This window comes from Pseudopodoces humilis, chromosome 1 (assembly GCF_049639895.1).
Source record: "Pseudopodoces humilis isolate 2021_Gansu_Grassland_sample_001 chromosome 1, ASM4963989v1, whole genome shotgun sequence".
NCBI classification, from domain to species: Eukaryota; Metazoa; Chordata; class Aves; order Passeriformes; family Paridae; genus Pseudopodoces; species Pseudopodoces humilis.
In genome coordinates this window covers 48,300,852-48,321,099 of record NC_142200.1, presented here as the reverse complement: position 1 = coordinate 48,321,099, position 20,248 = coordinate 48,300,852, and the positions used below count along the sequence as shown (strand labels likewise).

Genomic DNA, 20,248 nt, shown 5'->3' with positions numbered 1-20,248 from the left:
TTCAGTGTATGTGGATCTTGCAGGAAACAAGAGAAATCTAAGAGCAGACTGCAACTCTTCTGCATTGCTGCCTTTAGTCCTTGTTTATCTTGATACAAAGAAAAATTAGATTATGAACTTGCATCAGCCACCTCAGAAAGGCCTGAACCGCAGAAACTGAGGAAACTCTGTGCCATTCAGCTTTCCTGATTGGCTGTATTCAAAACAATGCCATTACCTCTAGTGTGCGGAAGATGCCTGCTTTACGTTCTGTTGTTTCTTTCCTTTCAATGCAATAAAATTCTCAGATAAATGGAGATGTGATATGACATCTAAGTATTTTATTTCTTACTATGAATCTAAGAGAAGCTCTGCATGATATGTTGAAACCACCAAGCTATCTAGAGGGAAATTAAGACTGCTAGTACTATGGCAGCTTCTTTGGCTCCACTTGGCAGGGTATGTGGAGTGAGGTCTTCAAATGTGGTCAGTAATTTAGATAATTTTTTTTTTTTACTCATATAAATATTAGAGGTAAATTCCATCATCAGTTCTGGAAATAAATGCTATACATTGTTACCATAATGAGAATGCCTTAAAACAAATGTAAAAGATTCTCTTTTTCAAATTAACCTAACGGCTATAATTCTTTCCATGTCATATAAAGTGCCATCAAAAGATTCGTGGTCTAATGACCTAGAGGAAACTAAACACTAATGAAATTTCAAGTGATGAATTTTGCATATAATAAATTAAATTATAACCACAAAATTGCAAATATACTATTGCCTAGTAAAATATTTGCAGGTCTCAGATTTCATTTATCACACATTGGTACTTAATGTGCTTCACTACTGCAAGGGCTGGTATATAACAGTGCCAAAATGGGAATATTAATCTCATCTTTCATTAAATGCTTATGGCAAAGTGTGAAGACTAAGAAAGCTGTGCATACACAGATTGTCATGACAGGAGCTGCTCACAGTGCTGGAAAAGACATGTATAGTATTAGGATGACGAAACACAGAAATCTCCTACTATGCTTGAGGGTCACTAAGAATTATGCTGAAAATAAAACATTTCATCTCAGTGTCAGGAATAAGGCTCCTGTCCTTGAAATACAATACTTTGTGGTGAAAGTGTGTCATTAGTATTCTGGGCAGCCCAGAATTGTCTTAGCTCAAGTAATAGGACATGAGTGCCCTATTCAGATGTGAGATCCAGCTCAGAGCTGTTCAGAAAAGAAGGCTGGATGTTCTCCAGCACCTCTCAGTGCACATGCTCTCCCTGACATTCTCAGACAAGTTGTTGAAATGAACATTAATGCCACAGATGACAATCTCACTGGGTTGCCCAAATCCCAGATGAAATTCCCTCAGCTCCACTGGGGTCTGAGGCAGCAGAATAGAGTGCCTTCAGGTTGCTGACCCAAAATTCACCCCCAAGGCCTTTTAAGGGACAAACTGGGTCACCCTATCCAGCTCAACGACTGAAGGTACTGGCAAGACTGGGTGGGTGACATAAGCAGCTAATTGCAAATATTCACTCCCTTTGTGGGCCCAGGATTAATGGTGCAGACGGCAGCAGGGCTGGATGCCAAGCACAGCAATTAAACCAACCTCCCTGAGAAAAGCCAGTGTCACCAAAAATGTGCCTCAGACACAAATGTGCGCTGCTGGGGCAACTCGACTGCTTCCTCTTCTTCACCTCCTCAAATGCTCACATTTGCATATTATTCCCTGTATAACACTTACCTTTTTAGAGAATAGGAAATCCATGCTGTATAATGAAAGCTCTAATGACCCCTTACCATGAAAAATACTGCTATTTGATGGCTCAGACATTTAGTGGATTTAAAATCTTGCTTTTTTTCCCCCCTTCAGGCTTTTTCATAGCAAATACTGCAACTCTTGTGTATGCTTAGATGCTTAGATTCAAGCAAATAAATTAGTTGATTTATGATGTGTTTTAACCTGTGGATTAGAAAAAGAACTGTTTTTGTGAATCAAAGACCAAGGATATACATGAGTGTAGCAATTTATGTTCCAGATGAGAAAATGGCAAGGATCTGTTTAATCCACTCTCTGAATGATATCTATAGAAATTTGTTTGCTGACTTCTCTGAGAAACTGGAATTGCCTTTTTCTGCTCTTTAAGGAACCAAGGAAATGGTGGTTGATGTAGATGACAATGGAGTAATTTCCTTGAACTTTGAATGTGATCAGATGTCTCCAGACTCAAAATTTATTTGGTCCAAGAATTATGAACCAATTGAGGATGACCCTCGACTGAACATCGATACCAAAGGCGGAAAGTAAGACCCTCAGGGGTAGAAATAGTCTCATGTTTGAGAGATTTAGACTGTCACAGAAATCCCTCCTCTTAATATATGACCTCAGGGAGAGCTAAAACTGCCTCTGTTACTTGATGGTTACTTCCTGAGAATGCTGTTCTCCAGTAAATCCATACCCAGACCATTTGGAGATTGTAGCTTGCCCAGAATGAATCAGACCTCCTCTGTAGGCACTTTAGCCTTGTTTAGGCACAGGGAGAGAAAATCTGTGCCCTATCACCTTATAACCTGTCAGTCAAGTTGTAGTAGTAGCAGTAGTAGCAGTATTCCTATTCCTATTCCTATTCCTATTCCTATTCCTATTCCTATTCCTATTCCTATTCTTTTAAATCTCCAAATAATAAAATTATCTTTCTCCTTGCAAAATGCATTTGCCCTGTAATGCAGCTGTAGTCTTTGGAACTGCTGCAGTAAGCAAGACATGATGGCATCACCATGGCCTGATTTAGTAACTTATATAACGTCGCCAAGCCTACTCTGTTTCTTCAGGCTTTTCCCAGAGGAAGACAAGGTGAATGCACAGGTTCAGCCCATGAGGGGCCTATGTGCTCTCCTAGTGACAGAAGCCATACTGAAAGAAACAGTGGCCCACCACAGTCATGGTGCTGCCATATGGAAACTGAGGCGGCCTTTACCTACAGTATCCTTCCAGGGTCGTCAAAGACTTGACAAAACACCTTTTTTCTTTTGGTGCCATCACCATTTCTACCACACATGGTAGGACTTACTCTGATTTATAGTTGCCAGAGCTGAATATTTGTCTGTTCAGTCAGAGAAAAAGCTAACAAAAAGCTATTTATATCTGGTATTATAGACAGAAAGGAGGGGTTTGTTTCAGGTGGATTTCACCTTTTCATCACAACACTTTTTTTTCCCTTTATAGGTCAAAACTTTCCTTTAAGGATCTTGGAGAAGATGATTTGGGAATTTACTCTTGTATTGTTACAGACACTGATGGAGTTTCATCAAGCTACACGATTAATGAGGAAGGTAGACACAATGCCTACTAAGCATGCCCAGTTTGCCTTCACATCTGTTTTTCCCTGCTGCTGTGTCTCTCAGATGCAAAAGGCACACACACACACACCTCATATTACTTCTTTTACGTCTTTTGCAGAAATGAAACGCCTGCTTGCTCTGAGCCACGAACGCCAATTCCCAAGTAAGTGAATCAATCCTGTCTGCAGGGGAGAGCTTTGCATGCAGTGGGCTATCACAAGCCTGATCTAGTTGAAGATGTCCCTGCTCATAGCAGGGGGCTTGGGACTAGATGACTTTGAAGGTCCCTTCCAACCCAAACCTTTCTATAAATCTATGGTCACAAAGCTCCTGCCACCATCAGGTAAGGAGATCACTATAGTAATTTCAAGTGAAAGTGGGTTTGGATTGAAAAAAATTAAGATTCTTTTTTTCCCCCTCCCTCTTTCAGTGCATTTATATATTACTGATGTTCTTCCCAAACTATTGCAGGCTACTGGTCTATATATATAGACCAGTATGTCTTGTATAACAGCTGGAAAATAAATAACATATTGGCTTTGCTTATTCTGCAGAAGAGGTTTTAATACTTACTCAGCATGCTTGACCTGATTTTAAAACCAGAATTTGAATGATTCTCCAATTTTACTCTAACAGAAGTTAACATAAGTTAAATTTAAGGTTAACAAATTTAGCAAGTGTAGTAAATTCAGCTGTAATGATCCATATGTACAGAATTTTCCTACTGAAATTCATTCTCTCCTTTTTTCCTGGAACATTTGACAAAATTTGAACATGCTTTCTACTCTTGGGATGGTATTTTTGTTAACTCCACAGACATTTATGATACCCTGGTAGTAGCACAATTTGGTTATTTTTATTGGAATATTACTTGAATAAATAGGGGGAAAATAATACTAGATTACATAATGAATGTTAATGCACACAACAAGATGAGACCTAAAGCTGGTCTCATCTTCTCCTACTATATTCTCTTCTTTTTCAGTCCAAGCACTGAAACTTTTGCCTACATTTTAAAATCTTCAGCTTAGTGCATGCACTGGTGGCACCTCTTCCAAGTCAGCCCACATCACACTTCTCAGCCCAGCCAGTCCTTGGCTACAGATACGGCCTGTCCTTTTGCCTACATCATCTCTCTCATTTCCTTCTTTGTCTTTTTCTCATCAGCTCTACTCTTCTCAACATACTGTATCAGCTTTTGAAAGTTTAATGACAGCCCAAACAAACCCTTGTTTACTCCTGCTCCTCCCAATTATCTTCTCCTAATTATATTTTCACACTAAGAGTCGGTCATCACAAAACCTTGCTGCTGTCGCATGACCTAACTTGCCCTGACCCTTTCCTCCTGAGGACTCTTCCATGCTTTCTGTTCACTACCAACATCACAAAATAAGCTCCTCAGGACACAGATCATAGCATCTTTTTTCCACTGTATTAGGTAACAGAAATTACATAGTTGTACATGAGCTTCCAGGAGGCACAGGCAGAAAAGGGAGATCACTGCAGAAAGTATCCTTAAGGAGGAAACTGTCTGATATGCTTTGGCCACTCTGGGCCCTTGTGTACACTTCAAGAAAAATATATATTATAACTAGGGGCTGAGATTCAGCTGTCTGTACTTCTGAGCAGCAATTAATGGAACCTCTGCTTAGAAACACATGCAGCCAGTAACTCCACAGGGAAATGGATTGCTTGGATAACAACCTTGCAGAGCACAGCTATGTATGGGGACGACAGTGTGTTGGTATGAGGTAAAAAGAAACTCTTCCAACTCCTCAATTTAGCAACTGCCCAAGGACTGCCTGTCAAGTGCTGCCAGTAATTTGTGATGCTATACGAATAGGATGTAAAACCACTGGAAAATGCCTAAAATAGCTATCAATGCTTATGGAAATATTTTAAATAGGACTTTTGCTCATGGCAGACTGTAAGGCAAATTCGTTCAGTTCCTTTAGGCTGAGAAGTGATCAGACTTTTCTCCAAAAAAGAATCCTTTTGTATCCTTACAGCCATTTATTTAACAGCTGCTGAGATACTTTTCTCCCTTCCATGTTAGACTAAGATATTCTTAGTTAATAACAGGCAAGCCAAGTGGGGGTTTAAAATTGCTGTAGTGATGACAGTGAGACAAAAGCAGTGCAGCCTGATGTCTATTCACACTCCCACTTGCTTCCTGTAGCATTTCAGTTGCTTTGTTTTAAGAAATTATGCAAGCCCTGAGATTCCTTCTGTTTCTTACACTCGAAGTGATGTGCTGGGTGAGGAAGGCTCACATGGACCATTCGCACAGCAGGGACACACTTCCGTGGGGCTGTCTTTGCCCCACTCCATGGCAATGCTGCTCTTCCAGACTCCAGGCTTTTCCCTCTCTGGTTAAGCATGTGCCTTTTCCATAACTCTCTTTGTTTCCCTGTGACTGTTGCCTCACCTCCAAGGAGCTTTGTTTTCATCAGAGGCAGACACTGTGCCATTCGGGCACTAAAAGCACAGATGTGGGTGTGGGGTGTGGGAGGGAGAAGGAGTGACTGGCAAAGGAAGAGCTGAGGGGACCTCATCCCCTAAGTCTGTTTGGCAGTGGGGTGGGATGGCAGCTGTGCTCCAGAAGGCATCCCTGTCATTTAGAACGGTCTGCAAACAGCAGGATGAAAGAAATCAGACACTGCTTTGGTCTCCCGGTGCAGCTGAGCCTGCCTACACCTAGCTAAAGAAACCATCCTGCCCTGGGAAGTGTGTCTTTACACTTCCACCAGACTATATCATCATCTGTTTTGCAACGTGTTTGTGCACTGTCCTCAGCTGTTCCATGCTACACCCTAGCAATGCAGACTTTACACTGCTGAGAAAGTAGAGCCTGAGGGAGGGCTCACACACCGCAGCACACGTAATCCTGAGAGTATGATTTTTACTGCACATCCGCTAAGACAGATAACATGACGGAAGTCAATGAGATGAGCAATCTGCCCCAATGTCAGAGTCTAGCTACTCATAATTAATGTTGCTGATTATGGTGTCTTAAAGTGAAAGCAAGCTGAATGCTGTTACATCAGGAACTAACTAGCTAAAAAGAGTTACCTATGGTATAGTGCACAATTTTTACTTTTTTTTTTTCCCCCGTTGACACACTGGATTGGTTTCTATGTTGGAGTTTAGGTTATTTATAGGAAAACAAAATGTGCTGGGGAGACTGAGGATATGGTTGGATATTTGGTGAATTCTGGAGATGGAGGTTCCGCTCAGCAGAGGATCAGAGTGTTTCCAAAAATCTCCCAACCTACAACTCAGCAGCTGACTTTCTGATCTGGCTTTGTGCTTGGAGATTTTTTGTGTTTTGTTTTGTCTTTTTCCCCTCTGAGTCAGTTCACTGTCATACAGTAATATTATTAGACAACTCATTAAACATGGGTCTGCACCATACAGACTCATGTAATGCTGCACAGATACTTGCAGTTTGCATTTGAAATAGCCTTGTTTTAGAATGGAGCATAGCTCAAATCTTGAACACTTTTAGTTGTGACAGGCCTTGTGATTGAAGGATCAAAAGACTAAATCTCATCTGTCACTCTAGGTATATGTGGGTGGAGAGGCATTCTGTCTATATGAAGAGCTGATATGAGCTAGTTACCTTGCATACTGTATTTGAGTATGGAAGGTTTAAGTGGCTTTCTGGTTGTAGCAGACAATAGTTGTTTGGGCACAGGCAAAATATTTGCATTACTCCTTTCTTTCTTCTTTGTAGCTGTCCCACTTACCTCTGAGTTGGCAGTGGAAATCTTGGAAAAAGGAGAAGTGAGATTCTGGCTGCAAGCTGAAAAACTGTCTGGCAATGCAAAGGCCAACTTTGTATTTAATGATAAGGAGATTTTCAATGGAGAGGTAAGGCGTTTACTGCTTACATGTGCTTGCATTTTCATGAGTATCAATGAGGATTAGTGTCTCTATCTTCAGTATACTTCCGAGTAGTGTTCCACTCTGATGCATTTTCATGAGAAATAGCATATGTCATGGAAAGCATGATTAGAAAGATTTTATCCATTGTTCTGAGCTCCAGATGAATTCTACTGGATGAATTTCATAAAGTGAAGTTATATGCCTTCCTGCCACTTTTGTGAATACCATGTGCTCTACTAACTGTGGTCTTCAAGGAATCACTGCAATTTCCCAGACTCCTCCTACCTCCTTCATCTACAGCTCTAGAATACCCTTGTTCTCACCTCTCTTTGTGGTTTGAAGGAATTTATTAAATCACAGAAAAATTCCCAAATGGTTGTTTCCAGCTGCAGAATTTCTTACCCCCAAAGACATGGGGGTAAGACATGGCATGACTTTGTTGGAACACTGATAGCAGATAGAAGGCAGAGGTGAGAACACAACTAGACACAACTTTGTAAGATATAATCACCCTCAAAGAAAGCATTATTCTGAAGAGATGAAAATCTAAACCTTTCTAATGAAAAGGAACATAGTACTCACTGTGCAACAGGCATGTCATGTGCTTGTACAGCATCAGTAAATAAACAGATTTATCTATTTGTTTCTACATTTGGAGCTGGAGCTAGAGCTAGTGAATCTAGAATAGGATAGGGATATGAACAAAGGGGAACCAGAATAAGTGGGAATTCTAATAAAGAAAACATAATTTCTCCTAAAGTGAAGATTATAACACTTCACAAATATTTTCTGTCTCTGACATGTATTAATTGTTGCTTTACTTTCCACTCCTGCAGAAATATAAAATGAAGGTGGACCGGAATACAGGCCTTGTTGAAATGATTATGGATAAACTTGAGGAAAAGGATGAAGGAACTTACACGTTCCAGCTGCAGGATGGAAAAGCAACCAATCAATCTAGTCTTGTCCTCATTGGTGATGGTAGGCTAATCTGTTTTATGCAGTGGGCTGGAAAAATTATACCAAGGCTACGTCAGTTGTCATCTTCACTTTTCACTGGTGTTTTTGACACCAATAGAAGTTCCAGGGTTTTTATGTCAGAGTTTTGCCTGTCTCCTACAGGACAGGGCATATGTATGAACTGAAATTCTTAAAGTGATGGGAGGAAGGGGAATTGTTACAGAAATGTAAAATACTGCAGCATGTCATGGTTTGCTTTCCTGTGGGTGGAATGAAAATTTCCCGTATAAAAAGTCCATTCAGCTGGGAACAAGTAGCTGCACCTGTTAGAGCTCAAGCAGCTGCTGACTCTGCTGCCTCTCATTTGCCTTCCAGCCAGGAGCTGTATGGCTGGGGACTGCACATCATCAGACAGGACACATTAAATTCCTGATGACTGCAAGCAGACAGGAAAGTTGAGTTAGCCATAATGATAGCTATGTTAATGATAGTCATAATAGCTGCAATGTTAACTGAAAACCTGATCCAATGGCCAGATTCTCACTGACATCCAAGGGACAGAGTTAGACCAAACTGTTGCAGTGACATTCAGCATGATACAAATGGTACATGAAGTTTTGACCTTGTATTTCTTACTGGTTTTCATTCCTAGTATTCAAGAAGCTACGGGATGAAGCAGATTTCCAGAAAAAAGAGTGGCACAGGAAACAAGGTGATAATATGAATTCTTATAAGAATCACATATGTGTTACTCTGTTAAGAGCTTTTTTATATTTATCTATATTAATTTGAAATGCATGGGGCTTCTTGTGTTATGTGGTTACTTCTGAAGCAGAAATAGGAAAAATAAAGCCACATTAAAATATAACAGTATTCTTGTCAAGTAAAACACATCTGACTTTCATTTTGCATCATGAATACCATTGACTTGTCTTTTAAAAATATACCTGTAATTTCAAACAGGTCCTCATTTTGTGGATAAACTGGGATGGGAAGTTACCGATGAGTGTAATGTCATGCTGAAATGTAAGGTAAGGGGCAAGGAAAACCCTGAGTAAAATGTTCAGAGTACATTGGCATACCACTACCTAGATGGTAAGGATGGGAAGGGACTAAAGACCTTTGCTTTTGTACTCCCAGCTGCATGTTGGACAGTAACAGAGCCTCTGATGCTTAATCCTGCTGAGGTGACAGCTCATTGCATGTAGCAAAGTGCGTTGGAAAACAGCTTGAACTTCTTTCTTCTGGTGTATCAGCCACCCGCTCAGAGAAGCACCTGAAAAGGAATGACAAGTCTTTGTAAATCCAGGGGTTTACTCATTTTTGGCCCATTTATGCATGTAGAAATTCCCTGGGAAGGTTCAACTCATTCTCTAGTCTCCTTTACTCTCTCTTTGCATCCCTGTTGTTTTCCCTCTTGCCTTCCTCCTTTTAAAATGGAGGCCTGCAGTAACTCACTGCAATCAGGTTGTAAAGCTTGCTGTTCTGTGAGAGACCTGAGCACGCTAACCCACGGAACAAGCTAACTCAAATTACAACACTGAGCTCCTCTGCTCAGATGAAGTGAATAATTGCCATGTGGTTTTCATCCATTTTAGGTGGCTAATATTAAGAAGGAAACACACATTGTGTGGTACAAAGATGACAGGGAGATAATGGTAGATGAAGAACATGACTTCAAGGATGGCGTGTGTACTCTGCTTATATCAGAGGTGAGTGACTGTCTTCATTAGCCCTCAGCTGAAACTAGTGTTCAGATGAATTATATGATCTGATCTTGTACTCCAGCAGAACAATTGAAAAAGGAAGTGGGTTTTAAAAATGGAAAAGCTCACAAGGCGTCTGTGTTTTCGCTAAAGCAAATGTCTGTCTGTAACTGCTTGTTCAGATTTTCAGGAAATGATGACAGAAGAGATAATAAGCTTGTCACTTCCTTTACATGTCAATTTAGCAACAGATTGAGACCACATTTCCATTCTGAATAGCATTTGGAAAGTGCTTGTCACTCAGGCTTTCAGAGTCACCAGAGGGGTCTTGCTCATACCCAGCCTTGCAGCAGATTTGGGGTAGGACATGGTCCTGGCATACCAGGACCTCCCACCAAAGCCCATTCCACCAACCCAGCCAGGACTAGGGCAGCTGGGGGGCATGGGGGCAGCCCCAGGCATTGGGTACCTGCCTGGGGAAAGGGAAGGGATATCAGCTGGGCTCACAAGTAAAATCTAGATTTTTCTACAATACCTGTTCTGAAAACTAGTTTTATTGTTACAACATTGCAGTTTTCTAAGAAAGATGCTGGCACTTATGAAGTCATACTGAAGGACGACAGAGGAAAGGACTCCAGTGAGCTAAAGCTCAAGGACACAGGTCAGAGTCTGGCTGTGGTCAGCCACACCAGCAAATACCCTGACTGAAGTGGGTTCAGGGTAATACAGGCATCTGTGTATGTTGTCTTCCTGTGGCTTTCTTCCTCTTGCATACAAAATCATCTGATTAAAAAATCTAAGATTTTTTGGTTCAAATTACATTTAAATACAGCTTATTGCATCTGTATTCTGTATAATTTTGGGAGCATACAGTGATTAATACTAAGCATAATAAAAACAGATTTCCTGGGGACACCATCAAAAAGCCTACAAATATAGAAAAAAATTACAGAACTAGATGATTTTAAAATATTTTTATTATATTTTGCCAGTTATTCAGAGGCCTTTCCACATACTGCGATTACTATATTCTTAACATTTCACTCCTATCTATTAGAATGTATATAGACAGGTTAGCATTCCAGCTGAATAGTGTCATTTACAAAAACAAAAATAACATAATCTTGTTCAGCTGCAGCAGCATTCATCAAAGCTGCACTTAAATAAAGTCTGGAAACTGTAAAATATCAGGCCACATTTCTGAATTACTCAGATTTCTAATATGCTTGAAAAGGTAGATTTTTCAAAGACCAGTTTTTCAGACTTTCTGGGGAGAATACTTCAGAGACAGTACTTGTCCTACTGTTGACTGTGTTTGAACTGCAGACACAGAGTCTTAGTCTCTGGATTTTATTTCCACAGCTTTTGCAGATCTGATGAATGAAGTATGCAGAAGGATTGGTAAGCACTTAATTCTTTTTTCGAATGAATGACTCATTGTGGCACTCAATGAATGGCTGTACGGCTGCATAAAACCATGTGCTCTTCTTTCAGCTTTATCTGCAACAGACCTGAAAATCCAGAGCACAGCTGAGGGTATCAGACTGTACTCCTATGTTACTTATTATGTGGAAGATTTGAGAGTAGGCTGGGTGCACAAGTAAGTACACAAGAGGTTTGCAGTGCAGTTTTGGTTTCCTAGATTCAGAAAGAACCTGGATATGTGAGAGAGATGAGGGCCAGGTTTCCTCTCCTCTCTCATGAGTCCTTATTTCATATGAGTTTGTGTCAGTCAATTACACTCACGGGAAATCAGTAGGAGAGCCAGGTGGGGTGGTTCCAGGCCCTCCTGTTGCTTCTCTCATGAAAGACAGTCCCATGTCACAGGATGCCAGCAGGATTGTGCTGCTTCAGAGCACTTCCCACCTCCCCAGTGGGAGCTGCATCTTTCCCTGACTCAGTTTTAAGGTGTGATGCAAACATAAACGGAGACACTGTCAGGCTTCAAAAGAGGCCAGCACCATGGGTTCAGAGATACCTGCCCTGGAGGTCTGCTTGTCTAGAAACCACAATTCACTGGAACTGGAACAAGCAGACATATCCTCTTAATGTATGGCTTCATTTTTAGGAGGCAAATTCCAGCATGTGCCTGGAGCAGTAAAATCCAGACAACAGTTGCTGCAAGCGCTACAAACCTAACCAAGACAGACAGAAGAACTGAGATTTTAAAAAAGAATTTGAATGCCCAGCTCCCCATAAAATTAATGGGAGTTGCACATCCAAATCTATGAGACAGCTTTGAGTTCTCAGCCAGCACTAACAGCTTGCACTGGAAAACCCAGAGAAGTAAACAAGAGAAGTAAACAACTTAGATAATTTCAAAACCATTATTCCTGTTCTTGCTGTTTCACTTCCTGTGGACATGATAGCAGTTAGTTTGTATGATGGAATCTGAATTACTGATCTCTCAATAAAACTCATGTAAATGAGGCACAGAAGATCCAGGATGTGCTGTACCAGGCTTGCTGTAATTATTGACACTGGTGTTAACCAGCACCCTGCCAGAAAAATGAAAGTGATTTGAGGCCTTCTTGTTTCTTGACACCCATTTTGACCTGGTAGCAACAAAAGTCCCAAGTATTTCAAGTAAGTGCAAGAGAATATAAAGTATTCAAGGAGGTTTTTTTTCCCCTCCCTCTCTCTTTATCTCTTTTCTCCATTTCATTTTTAGAAACTTGTTTCATCTTGAAGCATGTCAAATTAATAGAGGAAAAAAAATTACTTTTTTCCCTCCAGTGCATTCAAAGTTATCAGTTTAAAGATAACAAGGAAACGAGTAGCTTATTTGACTCATCCAGGGAAATTAACTGCTTAGCCAGGAAGCTAAGAAATTGATTTTGGGGGATGAGGGAAGGAGGTGTTGAGTTTTTGGGTTTTTTGTTTTGTTTTCTGTTTTTCTAATGGAAGAAGATATGCTTATGTCAAATTGTGTTTAAATTCCAAACACAGCAGAGCATCAGAAATCATTCCAACTGGGCAAACACCGTATCTGATAAAAGTGGGTTTTTTATAGGTACAGCCCTGTATACTTTTGGTTTGCCCAAGCAGCAATAAACCTATGCTTAAAAGAGAACAGCAACATGTGTGGATGCCTGGGCTACCTTTCAGAGATGTGGCTTTTAGACTTGTACAGCTTTTCTATGGCTCACGTCATAGACTGAGATGCATAATTTTTCTGCAAGCTCTGAGGATAGATGGACCTTGAACAGGGAAACCTGTCACACCAATTCTGCCCAGCTGGCTCACAACTCTAGCAAGGATTTGACTTCAGAGGTTTCAGAATATGATGGCATACCATAGCATCTTGGAAATCATTTAGCAGTAGTAACTCCAGATGTGCTCTGTGACTCAACATGAGCAAATCCTCATTATACTGCAGTAAAATGAAAAGGTAATGCTGTTTTGTACTTTTCAGTGACACCCAGATTAAGTTCACGGACCGAATGAGGACTGGTGTCACCGGGGAGCAGATCTGGTTGCAGATAAATGAGCCAACTCCACAGGACAAAGGCAGATACATAATGGAACTCTTTGATGGCAACACAACGCACAAAAAGACGGTGGATCTCTCTGGACAAGGTAGGCCATTCCTCTGCTAACATCACTGCTATGTGGGCAGTATGCTGTGGTAGCATCTACAGCAGGACCTTGCTACAGACGTGTCACCCTTTGGGGTCTGTGTCTGCACCCACCAGTCTGGCATTTTTTGTAGGTACTGTGTCAGCCAGGCCTGACAGAGTTAAGCATTTTTGGACAACACTCTTGGGCACACAATATAACTCTTGGGGATGGTGCAGTGCAGGATCAGGAGCTGGACTTGATAATCCTTGTGGGCTCCTTCCAACTCAGCTTACTCTGTGGTTCTGGGATCTGTTCTCCCCAACCCATGCCATTTGTTTTCCCCAGCCTGTGCTCTCAAGTAATAAAATACAAACCACTTTTTCCTACTCCAAATACCCACTTACAGTCTGCCTACTGAGATGCCAGCCCAGTTTCTGAGCTATTTTACAAAACCCCTTGTGTTGCTGACATGATTGGCAGTTTTAAATATGCATTGTAGCACTGAATGCCTTCAGTGTGTCTCTCTTCCAAGGAATATTTGAAAGGAGGAAGTGAGGGACGAGTTTGTTCTGATACTTTCCTACCATATTTCTTTGATGGGTGTAATAAAGCTCCTTATCCTTCAGAGATGCCAAGACCTCTCAGCATGGGGAAGGACAGTTAGGGGAACAATTTGGATTGACTGTTGGTTGGAAGCTTTTACTCTGAGAGACCTCTCAGATCCTAGAGAACAGATTAACTCTTTCCAAACTACTCTTTCCATTCCCAGCTGTTCCCATCCCTAAAGCTTCACTTTTTGCTTGCAAGCTCTGTGTAAGGGTGATAACATTTTAATCACCTCCACGCTGCTCCTTCTGTACTCTATCTCCACTTTCTAGGAAAGGACATTTCTTCTTCCCTTTTAAAGCAGGAGAGGTTGACCTCCCCCATGATGGCAGCTGAGTCTGAATTTACAAAGGAGACAACAATTTGTTGTTTGCTTTGCTTGTAGCCATCAGTGTGATGCTTCAAGCAGATGTGAAAAATCCTTGGAAAATCATACCTCTTGTATTTCATAAACCAGTGGTCTCTGAAATGGGTGTGTGCAAGATGACTCAGTGTGCTTCACTGGGATGGCAGGAAGAATATACAAGAACTTCACTTGTGTACATCTACATAATCTATAAATAAATATACATAAAGGGAGCGCATTCTCAAAATAATATTAGATAGGGATGTATAATATAAAAAGTTTGGAAGGTCACTGTCATAATGTCATAATGTATTGTGCATATCTTCCTCTCTTTTGTGAAATTACTTCAGCCTATCATTTTCTTGCCCTCTGTCTTAAAGCCTGACTTCTAGAAAAAAGAAAGTGTGTTTATGCATTCATTTGTATATATAATAGCTGTCATATACCAGATGGCCTTTATTAGTTGAACCATTCAGCATTTTAGAGTTTGTACAACACACATGCATGCATTTTACATTTTACATTTTAAATTTATTACATCTACATTTTAAAATAATTTATTTATTTGAAATTTAAACTTGTGTGATTATTTATCTCTATACCAACTTTTTTCCTCTTTACAAAGCATTTGATGAAGCCTTTGCTGAGTTCCAGAGACTAAAGTAAGTATTATGCCATCTAAATACAGTAATGGCAGCCATAAAATAATAGCAGTATTTGTTTGTTTTGTGCTGGAGATAACTTTATCTTATGAAACAAGTCCTAGTCATTCAGAAGCCCGTAGGAGTTTTGCATGTGATTTCTTTGGTGTAACTCCTATATAACAGTCAGGTAGCCAAGAAAAAGCTGTATTGCCAAGCAATGAGAGAGATTTTCCTTAATGGATTAAAGGCAGTTAGAAAGATAATCCATTTTTCAATCACTCTGAGTAAACCTTAACTGAAACTGGACTTTCCCCTTGTTTCTTTCAACTCCAGGCAAGCTGCAATTGCAGAGAAAAGTAAGTAGGCCTTCTTTGACAATGGTTGCAATAAACTGTTTATGAAGCTTTCCTTCCTCTCCAGGAAGGTTGTGTGTTGAGAAAGAGAGGGCATGTAGGCATGTGTATATGCATGTGCTCATCCTAAAATGAGTTTGTCCTTATGCCAAGGAGAAATAAGTGACGCACTGTTGATTTAACATTGGTGCACTTTGCAACTAATCATACTTATGGGTTAGGTTGATTTTTCTCATCTAAGCTTCTGTTCTCAATATCAGTTAGCCTTCTCTAAAAACTAACTTTGTTGCTGGGATCTCTCATGCATGTTCTCCGCACAAAAGTCTCTTTGTTTTCAAAAATGGAGAGAATAATTTGGCTAGTTTTGAACGCTCCAAAATGTCAAATAGCTCTGTATAACTTACAGAAACTGGTAAGAAAGCAACAGTATCTTTTCAATTGCTTAGAATCTTCTCACATTTTTGCCTGTATGTCAATTCCAACAGAGCAACTAAAACAGAAGTATGTATTAACTACTTAAGGAGTAAGTTATTAGACTTCAACTTGAATTATTAAACTCATTATCCTCCCTACTTACAGAAGAAGTCATGGAAAAAGGAATTGTTCCACTGCAAATGACTTTCAGACCTGTATAAGAATGGGGGCAGAACTGGCATTTGAAAATTTATTTGAGAAAAATGAGTAGAGACATAGAGCAGGGCTTGGATCTGAACAGTAACCCCCACAAGTCCCGGCTGAGACAGCGCAAAGGGGTCAGTGATTGTGCTGACCTTTAATTTCTGACCCTGCACTATCCATAAGGCATGTTAACTGTCATAACACAGCTCCTTTCCTGGTCTCCTAAGGCTGTTATCTCTGTGCTCCAGAGCACATCTTTTACAGAACACACTTGAGGGGAACATTCTGTACAGTCATTTCCTTCCCCTGCCAGGCTCCACCCAGACATGTGACGACCAAAATCCATATTCCAGAATAAGTGCACTAAAGGCTGCCTGTGATTGGCTTATTTGTATTTGTCTAAGATTTCTATGGGACTCTTGAGTTTAAAACCAGATCAATCAGCTATCAGTCTCACTTAGACACAGATACACACAAGTGGTGGAACTTCACTGTTGCTACTGAGACTGAAGTCTGTCTTTGAATCTAGATTAAAGAACAATTTCCAGCACTTCTCAAGGTGTCATTCATTTCCCTTTGAACACACGTTTTTAGTTTACTACAGTAAAAATTTTGAGCACCAGGTCCCAAAAATGCATTTTTCATGCACTCAGAATTAAAACTGAATTAATATCAAAGTCTGCAGGACACTGCATGTGTACTTTAATTCCTCTCTGTAAGTGATTGACACCAAATATTAACACATCTTTTGCTGTGAATTCAACATTTTTGAAAGTCCAAATGGTGTGCTAAAAATGCTGGATAGCTCTCTGCTAGCACAGATATCAGAGACAAGTTGTACATAAATAAGACAAAAGGAAAGAACTAGAAGAGAAACAGAATCCGGCACACAGTTGATTTTGAGACACTAAAGAAAATTACCCTTCTTTATTTCCAGATCGTGCACGGGTACTTGGAGGTTTGCCCGATGTTGTCACCATCCAGGAGGGCAAGGTATAGTAAATTAACTGAAGTGAATTAATTGAATGAATACAGTGAATTAACTGAATCCCAACAGCCTGAATGCCTTTCAATGATGGGAACACGTTCACCTTTTTTTTTTTTTTTTTAAGATGCCATCTTTAAAATCTGCTACATTATTTATTCATCCCCTGCCTTCTGCACATAATTCAATGGACTTGCACAGATGGGTTTATGTATTCAGGGCAGTGTCTTTTCTTAAGAATTAGATAAAAGTGAGATGACAATGTGAGTTGGGACTAAAACTCTTTATATAACCAGCTCTTTAAAAATTCATGCACAGGTTTCACAGTTAGATTTTTATTTTTTTTTTTGTAACAGGGCATCAGGAAAGTTTACTCTTTTTTTCACATGGGAGCCAGTCATTCTATTCTGTTCTGCAGTTAACTTCTCTGCAATGTGGCATGGTAATCACACCTGTAGAGGCTGGCTTTTAAATGGTGTAACTCAATAACTCAATTCTCATCCAGCCAATAGGACAAAAAATTCTCTATTTCATCAGGGAAAGGAGAAGAAAGTCAAAATAAGTCACTGGTGCTATACTGGATTATATTAGGAGAGTTTAGCTGAAAGATTATGGTAAGGCACTCGCAGAGGAATGTCGATGCTTGAGTACAGAACAGGTGACCCAGAAAGTGAGTTCTCAATCTCACAACCTTTTCCCAGCACACTGTTTCTACAACTTGCTGTTTAATAGGACTGAGACAAAGAAGTGCCTGCTCTTCACTTCCTGCTGCTCTGCCACAAGCCAGTTCCTCTCCACAGTGTGTGCAAACAGTGAAATAGGGCATGTGAATGTCACTGAAAACCTGTAATGTGACAACTACAGTAAGGCAGCTTCCTGGTATTTCTGGCTTTATCAGTCAGTAGGTCAGCTGGGTTAAAAGAATTTGATTATAAGCTCAGCAGAAGTGTTAAGAATCTAAAATCTTATTCTGAAACGCTTAACAGCGTGAGATACAGCCAACAAGATAGTAGAGTGCAGAAGTTCTGGGAAAATCAAGTATGTTGACATTACAAAATAAAATTCTTTAACAGATTTAGCAGTTTGAGAAATGCTGTCAAGTAAGAAGCACTCGTGTGAGCATTGTAACTGTAGACAGAAGATACAAAGGAACAGAATGAATTAGCAGATTCAGAAAGCTAATCAGTGCTTGGAGGCATGATTCTCATAATGCTTTGGCAGGGTGTAAACTTGGGGTGTAAACGATTACCAGTTTTAAGCTTTCAGCCAAAGGACAGTTGATATGAACTTGTGTATGAGTTCACTGAAGCAAAACGTGTAGTGTTTATAAAATGAGTTTGTAACAAATGAGTTGCAAAGGCTTACCCAGACACATGTTGTCCTTGACAGCAAGGACATTAGTAACGTTTGAATACATGGCTGAAATACTCCCAGAACTCGACACAAATATCCCTGACCTTACATTTCTCGATTCAGTAGAGGACTGTTTTGAGTAGGACAGAGAGTGATCAGGAAAAACAGAGCTGGTCTGGGTGGTGTTGGCTCATCTGTCTGTTGTTTGCATATATGCTGGAGAGAGGAGAATGCAATTCCCTGTTGTGTAACTCATGCAACTTGCACAATCACTGAGGATTTTGTAAAACAGCAAATGAGGTAGCAGAGGTCTGGCAAGCTTTGATTGTGAATTCTAGTACCACCATAACCACAGACTAATATGAACTGATTGGTATTCCGAGACTGAACTTAGATATGCATATCTCAAATTTAAACTTCACATTGTGACTGTGATGCTATTTGTTAGCTTTTTACTTGTGAGCTGAAGGGTATGGGTGAGAACGAATGAACCAGTGTTTACTGAGTGTTAATCAAATAGCATTCCAGATGGCCTAAGAGGCTTCCACTGATAGACATAAATGCTCCTCAGCAGTGTGGTATAATTGGAAAAGGCTAAGTGTCAGTTCACATTAGGGAGGAATCTGACCTGACAGAGAATGCTAGCATAAGTTTTGTGTCCAGCCAGCCAACTTAACCTAAGTGCGTGTTTTAATGAAGGCCTATAAATGGGTGAAGAGGCTTAGAATTCTGAGAGGCACTTTCAGACATAGGAGCAACATGTAACATCCTTCTTCCCACCAACTCAATATTCTACCCTTCTGCCAGGGGTGTAGATCCTCACAGATAGGCTGGAAGAACAGAGCAGATTTCCTTGAAGGTTTCAGTCCACTCACCAAACCACCCATGACTGTGACTCTGTGCTAATATGAAAGAAGAATGGCAATTGAAATACAATGACACACTTCTCTCTGTCACATGTACTACCCTACTCATGATAATCTGCAGTAAAAGGCAGAAGAGGTAGTGAGGGCCACAAAGGGTCTGGACTTGCACCTACTGGTTGCTTCAAGTGGACATGATTCAATGCCCTGGGCCCAGGAGTATAGGGCACATTTCTTCTGATATCAGGTTGAACACAGTATTATAATCAAGGGTTTCAATGAGTAATAAATTTATACATGAGCAAAGACAATCTCTTACCCAAAGAACAGAAATCCAAGACATATAGGTGCAGTCACAGTGAACAATAATTTTTCCTTGGCTATGGAATTACCTTTCAGAAAACTGAAGATCTCACCATCTACAGGGAGTGAATTATAAGACACATCTCTACACATTAGTAGCTGGAAAATAAATAGAAAGAGTTGGGAACATCAAGAGAATCACTCATACCAATCAGGAGCTAGTGATGCTAGGTTAAGGAATATGTAGCTATTTTAAAGAATGATTTAGAAGAAAAGAATCATCACTGCTTGAATCTCTTTGAATGAAGGAGTATGACGCCACTTCAAACACCCCAGCTTTGAATGATGCCACTAATGGAGCTGTGTAGACATGGGCATCAGCTTATTAGCACTGTGGTGGCGTCACAGCAGGAGCTACTTGGTGCTGAGCTCTTGCTTGCTTGAGAATCAGAAGACAATAATGAAATATTGAGCACCTGAAGGGGTCCATATGCATTGCCCAGCTAAGGCTGAGGGCATGTTTGTATCCAGAGTAACAAGGAAGAGGGGGAAATGTAAAACCTCTTGTTTTCCACTTGTTTTTCAAAAAGACGGATTGATATGGCTATCAAAACCACATTCACACCTGCATGCTATGAGAGAAGGGAGTCAAGAGCCCTACATGGTCACCAGCTGTAGGTGCTGCAGGAAATCAGAAGAGGCCACTTCCACTATGCCATAACCACCTCTCA

General features: G+C 40.4%; 1 protein-coding gene across 3 annotated transcripts in view; it reads left to right on the top strand.

The window, feature by feature from the left end:
* Positions 1–20,248, top strand: part of MYOM1 (myomesin 1) — a 73,053-nt gene that overhangs the window by 46,412 nt on the left and 6,393 nt on the right. For all 3 annotated transcript variants that reach the window (XM_014256868.2, XM_088051341.1, XM_088051338.1), the window contains 15 exons: positions 2,137–2,293; positions 3,216–3,322; positions 3,450–3,494; positions 7,068–7,204; positions 8,056–8,200; positions 8,832–8,891; positions 9,143–9,210; positions 9,778–9,891; positions 10,459–10,546; positions 11,248–11,286; positions 11,380–11,485; positions 13,301–13,464; positions 15,024–15,060; positions 15,376–15,398; positions 16,951–17,006. In XM_014256868.2, the coding sequence (XP_014112343.2) occupies positions 2,137–2,293; positions 3,216–3,322; positions 3,450–3,494; positions 7,068–7,204; positions 8,056–8,200; positions 8,832–8,891; positions 9,143–9,210; positions 9,778–9,891; positions 10,459–10,546; positions 11,248–11,286; positions 11,380–11,485; positions 13,301–13,464; positions 15,024–15,060; positions 15,376–15,398; positions 16,951–17,006 (1,346 nt within the window). The remainder of the gene's footprint in view (positions 1–2,136; positions 2,294–3,215; positions 3,323–3,449; positions 3,495–7,067; positions 7,205–8,055; positions 8,201–8,831; positions 8,892–9,142; positions 9,211–9,777; positions 9,892–10,458; positions 10,547–11,247; positions 11,287–11,379; positions 11,486–13,300; positions 13,465–15,023; positions 15,061–15,375; positions 15,399–16,950; positions 17,007–20,248) is intronic.